General features: G+C 39.3%; 1 protein-coding gene across 1 annotated transcript in view; it reads right to left on the bottom strand.

The window, feature by feature from the left end:
• Positions 1-21,446, bottom strand: part of TENM4 (teneurin transmembrane protein 4) — a 508,875-nt gene that overhangs the window by 186,710 nt on the left and 300,719 nt on the right. Inside the window, exon 8 of the mRNA XM_074816409.1 lies at positions 654-824. Coding sequence (XP_074672510.1) covers positions 654-824 — 171 coding nt within the window. The remainder of the gene's footprint in view (positions 1-653; positions 825-21,446) is intronic.

Raw genomic sequence — 21,446 nt, 5'->3', positions numbered from 1 at the left:
GCTGCCTCTATACAAAGCACGGTAAGATGTAAAGCTGCCGGATAATGCACTGCTGAACTGACAAGCCATCAGTTGCTTCTATTTTCAGTTAAAATTGCAAGCTGTTGACATTGTGATACTTTGTGGAGCCTAGGCCTTTTATCTGGCTACTTTGGCAAAGAGATGTCCAACTGTGGAGTGCCAAAACTCACACTATAATAGTAAATATTTTGGTCCTCAACGCATTGGGTATAGGTGCCAATGAGTAGGCAAACCCAAACATTTTTGTACTCTTGTCGAGAAAGATTGATCCAATGCTGCTGAAATCATTTAATTTTCAAGACACCTTTATTTTCCATGAAAACAGCCACTCGAGACAGGGTTTTCATGATGGTCTTCCGTAGCCTGTCAGAGATGGCACAGAGGCTTCCACTTTGAGAATGCCTTAGATGTGTGGTGAGGGTTGCACACAGTTTTAGCACATTAGTGGACATCAGAAGGGTGTGAAACTTAGAAACATATGGAAACAAGACCGATGACTACTAGTGCTAGATGTGAAAGACCGGAAAAAGCACCTGATGATGGCAGCATTGAGGGTAATGGAACATGAGATTGGATGGCTGGAGTTCAGAGGCAGACAGAAGACTCACAACATGGACACACACCAACCGTACCTTCACTGGTTCCTTTGCCTTTCCTGTCAGGTAACTCTAACCCTGTGCCCCCCGAAGGATATAAGGAGACGTCCGTTGGCACTGGCCAACTGCTGGCTGTGTCTTCCGTGATTTCATACATCTGCCCTTCCATCGGCTGCAGGTGCCAGTTTAGGCCAAACAGGTGCATGGCTGTGGTGAGCAATGAGAAAAGTCATCTTTTTCTGTTTGGGAGAGTTTCAGAACTACAGGGGCACTTTCTAGATCCTCACTTCACTGCCTTATTAGTGGTCATTGCTTTAGGACAAGAACGGGATTAATGTAATTAGACAGCCCCTGTTGCTTCTACCATACCAACTCCCTAGGTCTTTCCACATACTTAAACTTGTTTTGGATCACCTGTACCAATCTACTCTGCTTCTTCCAGCAGAACCACTCCTGATTCGTGGTCTGTGTGAGAGAATAACCAGGCACAGTTTTTCAGAAAGCTCCCAAGGCTGGAGTGGCAATGTGGTGAACACAGAAATACAAGGAGTATTATTCATCAACATACCAGTAAAACCCAGGAAACTGAACTCCGGTTTGTTTTGCTGTATTCATAGTGTATTATATAAATTCTTTCTTTTTGTTTTTGTTGGTTTTTTTTTACCCACCAATTACACACAGAAGTTCTTATAGACATCTCTGACAGTTTTTCCTGAATAAGACCAAGTGAAAACTAAGGCAATTTAAGATCCATTTGGCAGACATGCCTTTGTGCTCAGCACCAGGAATGCGAGCAACTATGACTGAGCACTCCTTAGCACAACTCAGCTTCTCCTATTCAGATCAAAGACACATCCTCAAGATTTGAAAACAAGCAGCACCATTTAGATTTGTGTGATATCAGTGCATAGCTCTCTGTGGGTTTCTGTGCTGTGCAGTCATCCAGTGCACACATGAATCTATTTCAAGGCATTACATAAAGACAAGTGAACTTAAGGAACAAGACAGAATACTTAAAAAGCAAACACATGTATGAGGAGTATGGAAAATCATATGCTTATACAACTAATACTTGCCCCTTGAAAAGATAAAGCAAAAGAACGTGACTTCCCATATCGGTTCTTCCATCCCCAACACAAACATTCATACTCAATCAGTCCCACTTTAGCTTCAGGCTCTACACAGTTAAATGATCTGGTATTTGCTACACTTGACATTTCTTTTTTAAGGGAATGCCTTGATATTTTACACTATAATTTCTCCAAGAAACTGTACAATGGCACTAGCATCACAGCCATTTAACATAAAAAAAAAAAGAGAAAGTAAACAAATAGAGCATTTTCATTGCCTATAGTTCTCATTTTATACACAAAGATACATCTGAGCCTGGCAAACAATGTCAGGGACAAGTGTTTAGTTTATTTAAACCTGTGCATCAGGAACAATCTTTTCAAGAGGATTGGAAAGTAATCTGAGTAGTTCTCCAAAACCAGCATGTTTAGGCAATTTAGCAAAATCAGTGATTTTTTTCCACTTCAGTCTCAATTAGGTCATCTACCATTTACTAACATGAATAAGCTTGTCTTTGCACTACCACAACATCGCAAAACATAATGAAAGCAAAACTCTCCTTTTACCATGTAAGCAGGGACTGGGTTTGTTTACAAAGTCTTAACCATTAATTAAAAAATACTCTCCTAAAAATCCCAAACACCAAGGAAGCACAGCAAGGACGTCTCCCGAGGACCTGTTCAAAACTCAAACATTTTTATACAGGTACACGTACCAAGAAGGAATGTTACCAATACAAGTGGTAATTCAACCAGGATACTTTAGGCAGAGGGTCCTGTATTTTCATGTGAAAGGAGTGTATTTACTTGGCAGAGAAACTGTTCGAGGGAAGAGAGGAAATCAGATTGGGAGCAAGGAATTTGCATCAAGCATTTGGCATTGCTATGCTTGCATAATATCTTTGTGTTTATACAGCCCTCATCATCAGAGTGCCTGGGCACTTCATAGCTATTAACCTCATAAAACCTCATCAGGTAGGAATCTATTATTTCTACTTCACAGAAAGGAAAAAGAGAACTACAGCAGATTAAAGGACTGACTCAATTCACTTGTTTGGGCATTAAAATGCAATTGGGTGTTAATTCACTTAATCTACCCTATGCTCACAGGTTCACAAGCCCTAACAGGCATTTCATGCACCCCTCTGCCAGCAGATTTTGTGCTAAACTTAGTACTGGATGCTGCCTGAGAATGCCATCCAGGCTGGACCTCTCCATGTTACAGAGCTCAGGGGCTTAGGTGCTCTGAGCATGTGCAAGTTCCCATGTTTAACCACACGGAAACTTGTAGTTCCAAACCAAATGAAGACTGTACTCATCTACATAGGTCCAGATTCCTCTGCTGACCCTAAATGCTTAATCCCAACTCCACCTACCAGATGACTCCATATTACAATGACTTGCATGAGCTTTTACTGGGCATCACTGGCTCAGGCAGGAAACAAGCCTGCGGAATTTTTTTTCACTACACCATTTGACTTGCCCTGTCTTTTGAGTATCACAGTCTAAGTGCCACACAAACACTCAGGAACACATTGAAAGGCTATTGTTTCCCCCAAAGGACACTGTTTCCCCTTCTCTCCTTAGGACATATTTGTTGCCTGTAGGTCAGTATTTACTGCAAGAAAATGAAGGGAAAGAACTCAGCATTGTTTTGGGTGTAGTGGGAAAGCTATGAGAATTTCTTCCAGGCATGTAAAATGCATTTAAAAACACCTGAGAGGAAACGTCTTATGAAGGGAAGTTCTTGCTTCAGTGTAACAAAAGAATGGGTATCCTGGAAGTGCAATGGTTTTTTTGCACGTTATCCATCCCCTTGAGCAAGTGAATCAACCATTCCACGTCACGATTCATTCCTAAACATTTGCAAAATGTCTTACCATGTCCCAACACAGAAAATATGATAGAATTATCTGTAACATAGATACGGTGTTATCACACAGATATAAAATGCTTGCATTAATATGTTAATTTTTGTCTTTGGTAAATAGATTTTGTCTAAAGCAAAAAGCTTCTTGTGTGCATTGATCCCATCATCACATAGATCATAGAATCAAAGAATCACAGAATGGTTTGGGTTGGAAAGGACCTTAAAGATCATCTAGTTCCAACCCCCCTGCCATGGAGAGGGACATCTTGCACTAGACCAGGTTGCTCAAAGCCCCGTCCAACCTGGTCTTGAACACCTTCAGGGCATCCACAACTTCTACGGGCAACCTGTTCCAGTGTTTCACCACCATCATAGTAAAGAGTTCCTTATATCAAATCTAAATCTACCCTCTTTTCATTTAAAACCACTACCCCTTGTCCTGTCACTACAGGCCCTGGTAAAAAGTCTCTCTTCATCTTCCTTATAAGCCCCCTTTAAGTACTGAAAGGCTTGTAAGAAGGTCTCCAATGATGACCCATAAGAATGAGATCTATGCACACCAGGCATACAAAAGCACAAAAATCTGAGAAACAGAGAATTATTTGAAAATCATTTCTCTTACAAAGCGGCTTAAAAAGAATACAGAAAATGGAGTGCAAACTTTGGAGCTAGTGCTCTATTCAGGGTTTCTGATTTAATGTTTCTAAGCACAAAATAAAAACCTACAAATATTCCCACCTATCATGAAATTTCTGCTGCAGGTAGGTAACCACAAAAAGGTAACCACAAAAGCCTTTCTGAAACCAGAACAAAGAGTCTGATTTACTTTGGAAACACAGTCTGGTAGCAGGTATGCTATTAGGAAATCACCTGATTGTTTATCATTACTATCTTCCAAATACCAATAATGTTTGATTGGCAAGCTGGTGGAAGATTCCTTCTTCTGTTTGCTCCCCCTAACTGCCATACTCATGTTAAAAAGTCAAGTAGTAACAGCAGTGGATGTTTTGGGTCTCTACATGTCAGTGGGATGTTGATGCACACGGTTGTTTAAAGGTTTTAGGAGAGGCACAAATAAACCTTGTTCTGTGCTAAACTGATGCAAAGTTCCTTCTTGTGGAAAAAAAAAAGAAAACCATAATCAGGGAAAAACCCTGGAACCATGGATGAGAGGCAAAGTCATATACTTTGAAGTGTTAATGTTCCTAAAAGCAAAGTGAAGCTGTAAAAATAGTTTGAGATTCCTGATGTTCTCAGTCTCCAGGTCAATGGAACCCACTGTTGACATTTTCTCTGGCTTTTTTTTTCCCCCTCTGCTCAGCTAGATGTAAGATGTGTCTCACAAAGAGCAAATGTTCTCCTAAAAGGCCCCATGTCCTTCTCCCTCTCCCTCCCCAACATGATGCTTAGTAGATATTCAGATATTGAAGGCTCCCCATGTATTAAAAGAGCACACTGCAATTAACAATCATTAAAGTGTACCCTTTTGTAAAATACCATGTAGCTTTCACTGCCTAGGAAGCCTCATGACATGCTCTTTGCAGAAGCTTTGGTTTTATTTCCCATGGCTAATAAAACTCTTTTGTCTGCCTTCTCTTGGAATGGAAACAACACTTAGTGGAAACCCTGCATGTGTCCTCTCTGGGCTGTTTCAGCACCAACAACTTAGATGATACAAAGGCATCTGGGGCCTCTGGCCCATTATGCTCATGTTTTGACATCAAATCTTTGACTTGCACAACTTTTTAACTGTAGCTAAGTGCTTAGCAAAAAGTGCCCTGAAACTTGCTGAGTGGGTAACAATATTTTCTGTGACAGAATAAACCACCTTATCCTCAGCCCCAAGTCACCTCTGGCCTTCCTCTTGGTGGGAAAAAGAAGGAAGCTGAACTCCAGTCCTTTCAGGGTTTAATTACTTTGCTGAGTTCAGCATTTCAGCCGTGGCAGTGTGATGTGGCTATTCATTTGCTGGACTCAGACTCACTTTAGCAAAGCAAATTTACAAACAGTTTAGCATCAGCTAAGTTATTTAACCATCCAAATAAATCAAAGTTCATATTGGTGGAACCAAGTATTCAGGATCATGATTCTTTAGATTTTAACACATTATCTCTTCCTGTATTGCATTATTCCTATTCCATAGCTGTTTGTGGAGGCCATAAGCAACATTAGCTGATATTATTAAGCCAAATAAAGAGAAACATTGTTTCCAAGTTTGTTTTGAAGAGACCCAGGCTTTTGGGTATCTTTGTGTTACTGCCACTTGCTTATGACACAGCAAAACACTAAAGTCAAAACAACTTACTCAGCAGAGCAGAGAACAGAGAAACTGGTACAGCATTCAGGATGAAAAAGGACAAACAAAGATAATAATTCACATGGTCAACAAAATGGACATCTCTTGGGACAGGTTGATGGAGCGAAGGAGTTAGCAGAGAGAGGCAGATGATTGTGATAGATCACAGGGAGAAGAAAAGACAAGACATGCTTACTGGAGCATATGAGACCCCCAGAAACCACACCAGTCAGCAAAAAATTGAAAAACACAGTGCTGGCCCTTTATTAGCTTGTTGCTTTTCCCAAAGCAGCAAGCTAAGTCTAATAAATAACCAAACCAATCAATTGTGATGCTTGAAACGAAGGCTATGGCTGAAGCCACCAGCTGCTTCAACAGTGTTTGTTAAATGCATTGTCACAGAGGCTCACGGGCTCTGCTGCTGCCCAGAGCCAAGTCCTGCAGGTTCTGCTGCCGGCCTGGGGATTCCTCACCCAGGCAAAGCTCCTGGAGAAGCTAAGGAATGAATAAAATAACAACTGCTTTACAGTTAATAACTGATCTTGCCCTGAACAATGAATAAAGAGTTTCTCAGAATGGAAGCTCAACAAAACAACGAGTTAATCATCACCACCATGAGCGTGGTGCACAGTCTGGATTTACAGCAAGCGCAGAGCATAAACAGCACGCAGGCACAACAGAAAGCCTGCTGGGCTTCTCATCTGAAAAACCTACCCGGTCTCTTCACGCTAAGAATGCTCCATGTTTTGACTCCATATTTATCTAAGGATGTCAGTATATTTTGCATAAATAACACAGGGGAGTGCATAAGCTTTGGAAAAGCCAGGCTTCTCTGCACAGCCACTCCCCCCTCCGCAGCTCAGCTGTACTAACACTGGGCTTGATCTGGAGAAGAGTTTGGCTCCACTACTCCACTTCTACAAGCACCTCACTGCACTGGTGACAGCAAAGCCAAAGCCAACACAAGCCAAAGGGCCACTCCTGGTACAGAGAATGGTTTTCCAGTAGAATGGTTTTCCAAAGCTCCTCAGTGTGGCATGGGGCAAAGGAGAAAGTGGGAAAAGACAGCGTGAGAAGGAACAGCTAGGAGGCACTGATGCCATAACAAACAGGAATAAAAACGAGAAAGAAAGGGGAGGAAGGTGAGAAAAATACAGAATGGGAGGAACTGAGAAAAAGAAGAAGGTTAAGAGCGAGCTAAGGAAAGCTAAGAAAAGAAGTAAAAGGGACTTGGAATAGGAAAAACAGCTGGAGCTCAGTCAGTGGTTGAGAAGACATTTATATAGCTTGTTTCTTTGAGCTCCCCTCTTTTTGTGGAATCAAGCATAAGATATGTAGTGGTTACATATTCCTCTTTAATCTTCAGGTTTGACAGTCAGACTTATAGCAACACACTCTCTAAAATGAGACCTGAGGTTTGCTTTTTCTCCTAATTGAAAAAAAGCTGAATTCCACCACTGAATTACTCAGGGCTAATTTTGACTCAAGTAAATGTATTGCTTTCACTCCTGTCTCCAGAATAAACTTGACTGTAATTATCTGGATAACTGTCTCTCTCTACACTGAAATTACATGATTTCTGTAGAAGTGGAAGAATTGACTGTTGCAGAATTAATCATATTTTTGTGACATTCAATGTTATGAAAAGGAGCCTTTCAGCATGAAATAATCACTGGTTTGTCAATCTTCAATAAATCAAGGAAGAGGCATACAAGATTAAGGAGAATAGAAAGAGTAAAACAAACATTAAAAAAATAAATCAACCAGTTTGTTTTACTCTTACACTGCTGTACCATTTCAGAGCTGGACAAGGCTTCTGTGTCCCAGCATGGCAGAACATACCAACACAGGGAGAGTCGAGGATTGAAGTGGTTCTATGGCCCTACTGGTGTTGGAAGAGGGTAAAAGCAGCAAACCTGGATTTGTACCCACTCTCCTTGTTTGTAAGGTCAAGTCCTGGATCAGACAGATCCAAGTTGTTGTTCATCTAAGGGCATGGGACACTTTGAGGGTTGCAGTTATTTAATACCCAAATACCTAACAGGTTCTAAGGGCTGGAGTTGAAATCCAGGATCCTGATTAAAGATCCCCATGGTTCATAGTATCATGAATTCAAATAATTTACACATACATACCAGGGTCACTGAGCCAGTCATTGCGGGGCAAGGAGACAGGGATTCCTGCAAGGCCAGTTCTTGCATGGACTTTGGCAGTTGCCTTGCAACCAAAAACTCTGCACAGCGCTCTGTGATGTTTCTAGCATCTGAAATTATTTTCCCATTCCCTCAGTGGCTTAAAGCTTTTACTCAAGGAATGGAAAACCTGACTTCAGAAATCATCCTCTGCCTGAATGAATGGGAGCTTGCACACCAGGACAGGACTGCAGCCATGTGGGAACAGAGAATCCTGCACACAGTGCCCTCCAAAACCTAGCTGGATTGGGGCTGCTGTGCAGTTAGAAATGTTAAATTAATAGGTCACAAAGGAACGGAGACCAAAAGGCAGCTTGATTACATGTTGTTTAAGTGAAGACTTTCAGGTTGTGGCTGGGAGGTCCCATGGCTCTGCTTCCTGGCCTGTTGATTTATTTGACACAAGACAATAGTTAAGAAAAATAGAAAAGGCAGAAGGAGGGACATTGAGGGTATTGCTCACTATTGTAAATTCCCCATCTGCCCTCCTTCCTGACTGCTCAGTGATCCACCTTCAATGAGAAAAAAAGGGTTTACAAGCCTCCTTCACAGACTGGGGATGAAGACACTCTGACAGGCTGGGCTGCTAGTACTTTGTACTGAGAACTGGAGAACCTGTGTTCACCCATCCCTGGGTGAAGGGATTAGGATGAAGGATTTAGATGATAAAAGTGAGAGAGAGTTGTGTTGTGTTTGTTTGCAGGTTTTTTTTTCAGACCTCAAATGTCCTAGAGTAAGAGGTAGGTGCTTTCACAGACAGCTCAGTATAGACACGTGCTATGGGATACAGCCAGTGCTACCTGGGACCCTGCCTGCTGCCTGACCATTCCTCCACGTTCAGAGCTCAAACTATGCAAGTACCAGGAGCAGTTCTTTCAGAGATAATTCAGGTTTCCTCCTTCCCTCAATCAGAATCACCATGTGCAAAGGAGGAATTCAAATGATGGAGAGCTTCCTACCTTTTAAAATTTTGCCACCAGAGTGGGAACTGCCTCTCGGGGAAACAAAGCATTGTGGTAATCACCTAAAGTCCTGGGTGCAAGTGCATTTACTTGCTTTGATTTGACATAAACCAATTATTCTTTGACCCCTCCTGACTGAAGAGCTGTATCAAAGATTTCCAAGATAGAAGCAGATAGTCTACCAAATAGTATTAGTTCCTTCTTAGGAGAACACTTCATATTTTAATTTAGTTCCCAATTGCTCTTAATAGGGAAGAGAAAAAGCTTCCAGCTGAAGCAACACATTTCTTTGAAACCTTCAAGGAAGTGACTAGAAAGACATGTTATAAAATGAAGCAGTTAAACTCAATGTTGTTCAATGCAAAGAGTCAGCACTTCCTATTCAATGTCTTCCTAATTACCCCTGGGGATCAAAGACTTTCAAGTGATTGCCTGTCCATTCAAACCACTAATAGATGATCACTGGCCCCTCCACAGCTTGCTGGATGCTTGTAATTTCCTTCAGGAAAGGGAAAATGCAGTTTTAAATAGGTGTATTTAAATATTTTTATGGGTATTTTAAGGAGGGTTTTTTAAAGTGTCAACCTATCGAAAAAAATAGACATAAAAATGGTGTGGCTTATCCAAGGAGCTGTCTGCTTAAATACAACCTGTAATTTCCTTCACCATCTACACCACTGTGAAAGTAGAATAGGAAGTTGAAAGATGGACCTCAGCAACACTTTGCTGCTATTAGGCGGCTTACTGCACCGAAGAAAATTATTTCAGCCCCCACAGCTCTAGTAAATTTGGTGTTACACATGCTCAGTCCTTTCTCAGTAAAATAACATTTTCCTGTCTAGATACCCTTTCTGGCAGAGACCATATTACTATAAATATTACTAGAGATATTTCTTCAAGATCAAAGTCAATTATAAGATGGTCCCACTGTACCTCTAAATGGAGTTTTAATTTGTGTATATAATATTAGAAATAATGGTTTTCCCATTGGGGTACTCACTTCAATTAGAGAAATGAGGACAGGCAGCCCTACCAGAGGGCCTCCTACCTTGCTTTGCAATTACTGAAATTCTGAGCTAGCCTGTTGTGGACAGTATAATTTTACAAATGCCGTTTCATTACACACATATAAACTGTGAGATCCTTATTAAAAGGGTGTAATTTACATAGGTAAATCAGCAACCTCTCACGTTTCCTTCCTTATTATCTCTACCATATATTGTCAGAAAACCCTGCTTTCCCAAATTAATATAATAGGTTGCTTAAAGTCTAAAAAACACAGTTTGCTGTGTAAAAGCCACAGACAATACCTGTCGTCTATCAGCCCAGCACAACAGAGGTGCGATCAGAGTTTAAATCTAGTATCCCAGTTTAAGGGTTAAGATCTAAATATTGCTGGAAAATTTGATGCGTGAGCTGATCTCTCAGATGGCTGTCTGCTCATCTATCCTTCTGAACACGAACATGATTTTATTATAAAGACAAGTAAATGATTTGAGAGCACTGCTTGTGGTTTAATCCTAAAATCAGCTGAAAACTGCATTAGTGTTATTAGTCACCATGCACATTCTAATAGCACTGGAGTCCCAATTGGGCTGTGCTAGTTGATGTAAGAAAAAATAACAAAATTACAAGCTCAGAATCCCTTAATGTCCAAAGCAGAGGTTTAACTTGAGCTTTACTTAGCTGGAGTAAATCTAGTGACTTTAAGAGCATGATGGAAGTGCTTCAAACTCAGAACAAATTTCCACATTTTGTAGATCAGGGCCAGAGCGCTCATCAGCATCATCAAAACTGAGCTCCAATGCAGAATCCTATTGGCTTGGTGACTTTTTGAAGAGTCTGAGAAAATTTAATCTCCACATGTATTCAGGAGCATCTCACTGTTTTAACTTCTTCAGGTGACAAATGGATAGGAATGTTTAAAGCAGGCTAAGAAGGTTTTAATTTATTTTCTAACTTTTCTTTACATAAACTTGAAAAACAAGCAGATTGTTCCAACAGTTCATTTGGAGAGGGGAAAATTCTTTTTTTTAATCCTGTACAAAAGCTCAGCAAATGGATACAAATGTACAGTCTGGGAAAGCTGATAAAGTGGGTGACACAGCACAATTAATGACACTAGAATTTTTTTCCGTCCCCAGACCATGAGCAAAATCCAGCACAGTACTTTCAGGTACTATAAATCTAAGTGAATGGTTCAGATCAGTGTGAAAAGCTCTTGCAATAACGAAACTTAACACAACCTGATGATTTGTTCCCTTGGACTCAGAACTAAATCCAGCACATAGATTAAGGCAAGTGCTGGCAAGTGCAACCCACAGTGTTCTCTTAAAAGACCCACAGCCATCTCTATATTTAATTACACCTAAAAAAAGCATTTGCTAAAGAAACTCAAAGTTCGCCAAGTCAAGCACTCAAAAGTGAGCAAAGAACAGAATTAAGATTGCTTGTGTGATTTTAGATCAGTCCCTGTATGCATATGTACTCTGTAATAGTCTTTAATTCCCTCATCACAGGCTATTTTTTTTTCCACTGGCCCAATGCTGAGCAGAACAATTGCACCGAAATTGCCACTCAACCCTGGCAACTCCAGCATTGTAGCATGTTCAATTGCTTTCTAGGGATGCCATATGTGCAGCCTGGTTGGTAGCAGTAGGAGGGGGTTGGAAAGGGAAGGCATACACTCAGTGCAGACAATTTTGCTACTGCATTCTAAATAGGTCCCTACTGAGCATGTGTGAACTCAGATTTTCTAGTTTTGTGGCAGCCAACTCTGGGTGGATCAGGGATATGATAAAGCACACACTATTGTTTGTTCTTCCTAATAGAAGTGTCACGATTCTCCATTATCTCCTTGCTTCCGAAATATGAATATAAAGTAATAGTAGATCCAACAGCAAAGTTTTGCATATCTAAATGACTACATTGGCAGTAGGAATTCAGACCCTTACTCTCACGAGTCTATTTAGGGTATGTTCACCTGTGATTACTTAGGCCATGATGATTTTCTTTCATCATTAAATATGAATGTATCAAAGCGCTTGCTCAGGGACATAGTACACTGCCTCGTCCCTTCATCCCCAAAGACTATGTTGCTAGTAGTGAATTAAACAGTACTAAGCAGTGTAACTTTAGATAGTCTATACCATTTATTTGTTGGAAGGGACTCTGCCACATGATTTTGGCTCTGGTCAGCCAATATCTTCTGAATTCCTGTGCACAGTTCAGCTAGCAAGGACCAGAGATCATTCTCAACAAAGAGTTTGGGTATGACCATCCATAAGAGTTTAACAGTATAGAAATGCACCCATTCTAGACCAGCTGGATGCCCAGAATGGTCCCACATGCATGTTTCACAACCTGGAGTAGCCCATGATCCAGTTTGACTGAAGAAGGTATACTAATATAAATAAATTGTTACTGACCACTTGGATTAATACTGTTTGGAATATCATTATGTTTAGACTGTGGGATTTTTTTCACCGAAAGCCTCAGGAAGCCCTTTTGATACTTGATTTCATTATCATTTCTGCCATAATTAAATGAGATTCTGCTCCACTGATAGTCCAATTAGAGTATCTTTTGAAATACTTAGTGTAAGCATAGCCATCATCTCTGCTAACTGCCTCATTCTGCTTTGCTTTTTAAAGAGTCTCTTTGCATAATGAAGTGATGCTACAGTTGTACTAGGCAAGCAAGGTGCGATGCTGCTGCTGTGTTATGTGCTACCATATTTGAAAACAGCTAACATATGCTGTTCTCATCATCACTCTAGGCAAAAGCTTTTGACTGCAATAAGGAGAGGCTTGGAAGTTAAGGTATGATAAAATCAAATAAAGAAGAAGATTGGAAAAGCTGGTGATGGTGGGAGAGTTTATTAGTTTTTCATTTAAACACAGAGATTCAACAACCTCTAACTACCTATCTATTGAGCATCAGATTCTGATATCTCAAAGTGAACTGTATAAGTGGTCCTTTTGGAGCTTTTACGTTTCAGCATAAACAGTGGTGTTGAAGTCTTGTCACAGAGGGAAAGAGTGGATTAGACTTTTTGTTCTTTATCTTACAGGTCATCTAGTATGTTACCTAGGCAGTATACTTAACAACACCACTTCACTTAACACTATAAAGATGTATATCTACTATATAGCTCAACTTTAACTACAGGTAAAAAACCTTAGAGAATGCATCGTTGCACATATCCAATAGAAATGTGTGACCTGGCTGCAAATCAGGCTTTGAAGCCATCTTCTAATTTATGCTACAAAAGGACAGGAGAGAAACACTAAACTATAACTGATGAATATTTTTCACTGTCAGTGACATCCCTAACTGAGCTTACTCTTACGACTAGTTACCCACGAAAATGTATGACAAACACTGAAAGCAAGCCCATTATGGGAAACATTTATTTCTGTCTCCACTTAACTGCAATTAAATTATGTTATTTCACACTAATTTGTATGAAACAAAAACATGGACTCGAGAAGAACTCCTTCCAGTAGATATTAAGATCTGTAAAATTGATTCCTTTTCAGCGTCTGCGTGCAAAGGTCAATCTAAGCCGTGAAATGAAGATTATAGCAGCACATCTGTGCCACTGTCATAAAGGCAAGGCCAGCACTCTTGGTGTCAGCACGCTGTTATTTTCTTTTCTGGGGCCTTATAGCAACTATAAAAACTCACTAAAAGCAACTGATAAAAGCTTATAAAAGCTGAGAGCCCATATCTTACCATTTAGCAAAAGCAGATGGAATTAAACTCATCCCTCCTTGTATTAAAGATTCTTAAATTTAAGAAAGGATCAGGCATCCAAAGGGCTAACTGGGATGTTATGTGACTGATGGCTGGTTTCATGGCGTACTGATGCAAACTCCAAGATCAGATGGAGCCCTCTGGATATACAGCCCCAACCTCCTTTCGACCAGTTAAAGAATCGGTCATATTGGTGGTCTGCTTCTAAATGGAAGTCATTCTTCCAGTGATCCCACAGTGATGAAAGGGGATCAGACTTTGACAAAAGGACCTCTTCATTCAGTGTCAAAATAAAACAATAAGCAGAAATAAAAAAAGTAATATATAAAACCCCAGAACAATAGGGAAACAGAGAGTAATCCATATAAATCTAAGACCATGCAGAGAGTTCATAAAGGAAGATGAGGACATAAAGAAAAAAATGCATGGCTTGAAAACACCAAAGAACAATAGAACATTTTTTAAGTGTATTGAAACCTAGTAAACTGAGCAACAATATAGCTATTTACTTGATGGAAAGGGGGAAATTGATAATAGTGTTATAGTAAAGGCTAAAGTGTTCAGTAAGAATTTTTGTTCTGGTTTTTGAAAATAAATACGATAATGCAATTACTTCACAGGAAATAAGTTTTTTTCCAGTCCATTAATAACCAAGAATTATATTAAACTACATCTATACAAGGACAAACATTTTTAAATCTGCAGGCTCATTTAACTTGTACCCAGTAAATGAGATAGCAGAAGAGGAATCTGACTCACTGATTAATACTGAACCAGCTACCAAGAGATTAGAACAGGGTTAATGCTGTACAAATATTTGAGAAGGGAAAAGATGAGGATGCAAGTCACTTCGATCAGGTAACCTGACATGTACTACAGACAAAATAAGGGAAAACACAGAATTCAACTGATGAAGAATAAAGAAAGTGAGTGTATGGTAACTCAGGCCAACCATATTGCTTTTCTGAAAAACAGATCTTAAGAAACAAACAGTTACTAATTTTTTGACAAGATTACAGTTTGGTAAGACATTTGATTTAATTTGGTATGACTTTCGATTACAGAAACAAGCACTTTCCAGTGGTAAAAAGCAACGTATACATGCGCTTAAAAATTAAATGAAAGACCTTAAAATCATCACTGCTGGTGAATAACCATCAAATGTGAAAATTTCCTGTGAAATTCCACAACTGATAGCTGGCCTGAAATTATCCAACATTTACTTCAATGTTACACAAGTAAATATTACATCATGCATGACTAAACATGCAGATGACTCAAAGACTATTCAAGTGAAAAATACAATAACGAGGACAGAACAGATAAATAGAAGAGCTGGACAGCTACTAAATTTGAATGATTCAAACCAAATGTGCTTAAGGTTCAAACAAAATGTGTCAAAGGCCAGCTTATACACTTAGGATCATGGATCGCAAGTTGTGTCCATGAAATGGGACACTGGCAACTGGAAAGCAGAGAGTGAAAATTACTTGAGGAGTAAGCACAAGAAGATGCTGTGTAACAATATCCTGATGTAATTTTTATAGCCAAAAAGAACTAATGAGATCCTTACGTGTATAAGTTGGGAAAAAGTGAGCTGAAGTAGGTATGTGACTTAACTGTGTAAAAATAGTAGAGTAAGTAGCTGGAGTTTACTAGCCTTCAGTGTCCTAAGAGGTCAGCCTACATGATCTAATAGTGTTTGTGGCTTTTAAGATTGAATATTAAGAAAAGAGTTTTAAATGAAAATGATAGGAATCTTCCTACTTCTTCCTGCTTTCAACAAACACTGAATTAGTTCCTAAAAGGTGCAGTACTTGACCATGCTCTTTACCAGACTTTGAAGAAGTGTTAACTGCTTTGCAAAGCAGAAATTTTGCCGCTGAGTTCAGGACACGTTGCCATCAAATGGAATACTTACATTTTAATACATCCCAGTTTGCCCAGATTGGGCAACTCTAACGAAATTAGCAGGTTTATATTATCTTCTACTATCCTTTTCCAGTAATATTTTCTGGCAGTGTCTGTCTTTCAATAGCACATACATCATCATCTATTTCTCCTAACCCTGTCAGGTTACAGATCTTATTTAGGTTGAAACAGTGAATGTTCTTTAATGGAGTTTCTATGATGAGTTTTTTAACACCCACCCGAATGAATTGATCTTCACAAGAATAGCTTTAAAGTGGGATCTTGTACCTTTAGCACCTTTATTTTAAAGCTGCGGTTAAATCACTTGCACTTCCTTTGCTCTAAACCATGAAGCTAATTGTAGCTGCTATCCAAACATACAGCGCAAAATCCAAACCAAAAAAAAAAAGATGCACACAATTCTTTAATAATACAAACAGCTCTTTCTGACTTTGCAGGTGATGGAAAATAAGATCTGAGTTATAATTCATACAACCATGCACCTAAACCTGCAACGAAAGACAACAAAACTGGGAAATATAAGACTAAATAGAGCCCGTCTTGGTTTAATTTTGTGTCTTTCACTTCTCTGATGATTACTATCTTGTGTACAGGTACCACGCTAACAACCAAACACTTTTTCTTGGTCATTTTGGTCAAAATGTATACTTAACATTCCTTAATGTAGCTATACTGAGCTGTACTTTGAGGATCTATCTGTGCTTGGAACAACACTGTGCGTGCATGTGGAGAGGAGTATACAGGAATGTCAGTAAAGTGGCTGGGGCTGAAGCATTTGAGTGATTTACTATTTCATTGTGGATCTGACCAGGGAAAGTTTCTTTTGCCTGATTCCCGCAGGCAGCTTTCCTGAGCTTGGTGCTACTCAACCAGCCTCTTGTAAACTTTACACACAGCAGCTGCCCTCAGTTGTTCCTTAACAAGAGTGAAGGGTGATTGAAGCTAACACAAAGTCCTGCGACCTTCCCATCTCTCTGCTACGGAACAAACAATGCAAAAAGATTCCTGCAACACCATGCACTTTTGAATGATCAGATGGAAGCTCATGTTGATGGCATCTCTTCATGGGGCTGAGACTATTTGCACGTCTTAGCTTTCCCGAGATAATTTACAGGGGCAAAATTTGGAGCTCAACAACAAAGATGACAAGAAGATCACTCAAAATTGGATTGAAGGGTCAACATCTGTCTTGATGTATATTCTGCCTTTAGTCAGGTCAATCTCCAGAATCAGAAATATATAAAAACTTCTCCAGGGCTGGTCCAGCTCCCGTTGCAGACACTGGGACCAATGCCACTGACTCTGACTACATTTGAATCAATGCTAAAGTAAATGGAGTTGCTGCAGTTTAACAGGAGCAGGTGCACGAGAAGAATAAGGCCTGTATTTCCCAAATGACACTGGGAATGAAAGAAACAGCTAGATGCCATTTAAACTGTACGACTTAGTAAGGGAGTGGCACTAACCATGCTTGTAAGCATTTGGTACAATAAGAGCCAGCTTTAACAGAAAAATCCCACATGTTCAAGTTCTACTATAAAAGATAAAAATGGTAGCGCTGGGTCGTGATGATGGTCCCTCTCAACCAGTATCCTGAAATGTTACGTTTCACAAACATCTATAGTACATAAAATAAATTACTGGTAATACTATAGCACCTTTCAGACTGGATCCAACAGTTTTATAGATTAAGGGCAAAACGAAGTAAATGAGACCCAAAGTTACTGAGTGAACTGTGTGCAGTAATTTTGTGAAGATGTGAAAGAACCAAGAAAGGACCTCACAACTCCTCTTTAGGTAACAGATTGACTTCATAACGTAAAGGCTTTGCTAGAACAGATTGTTTAGCTACCATTTCTGCATTTTATCTAAAATAAGATGGAAATAGAAAACATTGAAAGATCCTTTTAAATCAAAAGAACAAATGGCAACAGTAGCAAAATAGAACTTAATCTGGGATCAGAAAAGAAATATTAAAGCAGAAAATGAAAGAAATTTGTTGACAGGGTAATAAATTGGTTTATATCTTAACTTGAATAAAAAACTTAATATCAAAGTATAAATGCAGAATTAATAGATATAGCTCAAGTTTAATAATTAGGCATTAGCGACTTTTCTTATTGATCTCAAGTGGCACGTAAACACCATGGTAATCGGTATACTATACATCCATAGCTAACTAGTTAGAGAGCTAAGAACTTTGGAGAGCTGCTTTAAATTGGGTTTATTACATAGCATCAAAGAATCATGGACCAACTGAGCTAAAGTTAGCTTTCAGGGTGATTTTTAGACAATAAAAAGAAAGACACTTTATAAACACATCATAGTCCTAGCACAGTTTTACTGTCAAAGCATTTTTGCCTGTAGCAAGCAACACTGCTCTTTAAGTGAAGCTGCATCTGTACAGAGTTCAAACGAACACAGAGCTGAAAAGTAGAGAGCGCTCTGACTCCAATCAAATGAATGACTGTTTTGGCTTCATAATATGTTTTCCAGCCTTAACTTTAATCTAAATCAAATGCCCATCTTTCTTGCTGTTCATGCAATGCGACCGCAGCACATGCTTAAGTATAGGAAAATTGCAAGTGCCTAACTACATCAAATTGTACTTCCATCTAGTCTGGAATCTACATCAGGCAGAGGATAATACCTTCTGTTTCAGAAGAAAGAAACTATTCTCCATCACTAATTCACTTAGAAACTGTTCCACAGATCTAGCCAAACAGCTGCTGGGCATGAGATCTGGACAATCAAACAGGTCTTTTCTGTTTCTAAACTCAGAAATCTTCCTTCCAAGCAGTACAGCAATGTCAGAGATTCTTTACAGGGCTATGCTAGCAGGTCTGGCATCTACCAGGTACAGAAACTCTTCTGACAAAGTACTTGGATAACAACATACCTCATGGTATTATCTCTGCCATAACAATCTCGCTATAAATTAGCCCTCCAAGGCAGAGCTCCCTGGCATACAGACCCCATCACATCCCAGCAAAAGCCGTGAAAATTTTCCTTGTTTAGCTGTCAATTGAATGGACAGTCCTAAAATGGGGAATTTAATTTTAAAGTGGTGTCTCTTCACAACCTCCTGGAACAGCAAATTTGCAGGTCAGTTACAAGCTGCTTAAAAGAGGCCTTTCATTTCAGTGGTTCCAGCAGTGCCGTTCCTGCCATTTTAATGTTACAGCCCCGATCTGCCACTGCTTTTCTCTTTGGTGTTCTCACCCCATGCGACAAGCTTCTGTGGAGCTCATGAGATTTGCATAAGCTCTGTGTGTGCAAAACTTTGATGTGCATTGTTGCCACTGCCTTAGTGTGTGTCTCTGAATATTTGAAAAGGTGGCAACAAGTCAATCAAAAGCTGGTTAATTCAAATGAAAACCAGCTTCTCGTGTTTAATACACTCTGTTATATTTTGTTTGTCATTATCTCTCCAGACCAGTGACTCAGCCCTGTAAAACCTTCAACTAGATCACAGTGTTGACACATGATACCAGTCGTTCAGCTTCCATGGACTTCTATTTATGCCTCCTCTCTTCTTTGAAAAAACCCAGCAAGATAAATGAACCTCAGACTATTAAAAACCATAAAGACTTTCATAAAATAGTGGAAACTCTGCCTTTTAGCTTTAAACAAATGATTTAGCAAGTGCTTCAGATGAATTTAAAAAATAAACTGGCTTCAGCAAAGAACTTCAGAAATGACCCAATGCCTCATTGTTTCCATGCAGCTCTGCCTGCCTCAGATGGTTGCCCATCGCAGTTGTGTCTGAGCATCTGTCACACAAAAAGTATTGCCAGTAGCAGAGTCCTTCATGTATCTCCTGATGTCTCTAGCTCCACACACTTGTACAGGTAGGTAAGGCCTGCCTGTAGTTTTTAATATTATTTAAAGAAAGGACTGTGATGTGCCTGATACTGTGAAGAGCATCCTGAACCCCTGGATATTACTCTGAAGTATTTCCATTAACTGATCAGTGTACAAAAAAATAGAGTAAATGCCAAACCACTGCCATGGGACTCAATCCAAAGCCCATTCACTTAACTGGGAGTCTTTCCAATGACCTCAGTTTGCTTCGGAGGATGAAAATGGTCATTAAAAAGATAATTTCTATGGTTGTTTTAACTAACAAGAGCAGCTGGAAAGTAGCCAAATTCCCAACACTCATGAACTGTTATATAGATTAGACCTTCTTACTCATGATTAAGTTATACCTTACCACTCAAATAGTCCCCATGGCACTGAAAAGAGCAAGATACTGCTTAAATGAGGAAAGGTATCTGTAAGAAAATCCAACTACGCAAATATAGGGGGAAAAACCCCCAAACTGGAGGAAAAACAGTAATTTGTTTTGCAAACAGACCAGGTTATTTAAAAGATTGAACCAGTTCCTGTTAAGAACTGCACAGTTTTTATCAGAATGCAAAATATCTCACCTTAACTTAGTGAAAGTACCAACATTTTGACTCCCTGATTCATTTTTTTCTTTTGGGTTAGGTGATACAATTCTCGTCTGCAACTTGACAGGATGTAGAAAATAATTACAAATGAAAAGGTTATTCATAATTTTTAAATGAGTTAATTAGTAAACCCCGCCAGAGTCACTCATTACTGTAATTAATAATTGATTATACTTGAAATTAAACACAATTTTTCATCAAAATCTAATTAAATATCTGCCTTTTTGCTTGTTGATTAGAACACTGGGTCTGGTAGTGACAATCTTTGCTAAATATGTTTATGCTGAACTGAACCATCGAATTTGATTTTTAATAATTGATAGTTCCTTTAGAAATTAGTAATTATGACCCATAATTACAGCAGTTCAACCTGATCAGCATTTCTGGCACCTTGCCAGCCATCCGTGGAGCCTGGCAAATGCCAGAGATTTCATCTGAATGGAGAAAAAAGGATGGGAGAGCACTCAATGGACCTACCTTTTAACCACATTAACTGTGACTTTAAACAGGATCCTGATCTTTTCAGAACTCTGAAAAAGGGGTTTGAGTTGGAGAATACCGAGTGGTAAACCGAACTCTTCTCAATCTATCAAACGGCACACACCTCCTCTGTCAGAATTAACAGGCACTGCTATTCTGAGTTATAACGATACTCCTCTGACACACTGAGATAATGTCCAAAGGAACCATGTTCAGGGCATAAGGAGAATACCAGACAAATGAGAAAGTCGAGTCCAAATGTACATAGCAAATGATGAAAATTGACTGCATATTTCATCAAACTGCTGCTGATTTAATGCTGGTTAATTAATCATTCCTGCTCTTCTTACAGGAGACATAAAAGTGACCAGAGTATGATGCAAGGCAGAAGTGGAAAAGTATCAGTCATTAAAGCAGTGTACATAAAAGGAACACAGTAAAAGCAATCCTTTGTGGTAGTGCTAATTATACTCATGTGAAATGAAAGCAAAAATCTTTCGATCCAGGCTAAGATTTGTAATTCTAACCACAACCTTTTATAGATCATTAGTGTACAGGAAGTCACAGCGAAATCAAAAAGACTCATTTGTGCCATGAGAAATGGGCTTTTTTACCCATGATCACATCTGTAAGTCTCTGACAACTAGAGTTTGCACCACTGAGAGTTTAAAATAGAAGTCTAGGAACGGACCTATGTAAGACATTTATAACACAAATATCAAATCTAACTGAAGAAAAAGTAATGGTAACACCCCAGCTTTACAGGCTGAAAAATACAATTTTCACTTCTAACAGTTCAATTACTTTTGCAA

This window comes from Strix aluco, chromosome 2 (assembly GCF_031877795.1).
Source record: "Strix aluco isolate bStrAlu1 chromosome 2, bStrAlu1.hap1, whole genome shotgun sequence".
Classification (NCBI taxonomy): domain Eukaryota; kingdom Metazoa; phylum Chordata; class Aves; order Strigiformes; family Strigidae; genus Strix; species Strix aluco.
This window is presented reverse-complemented; position numbering and strand designations above follow the sequence as displayed.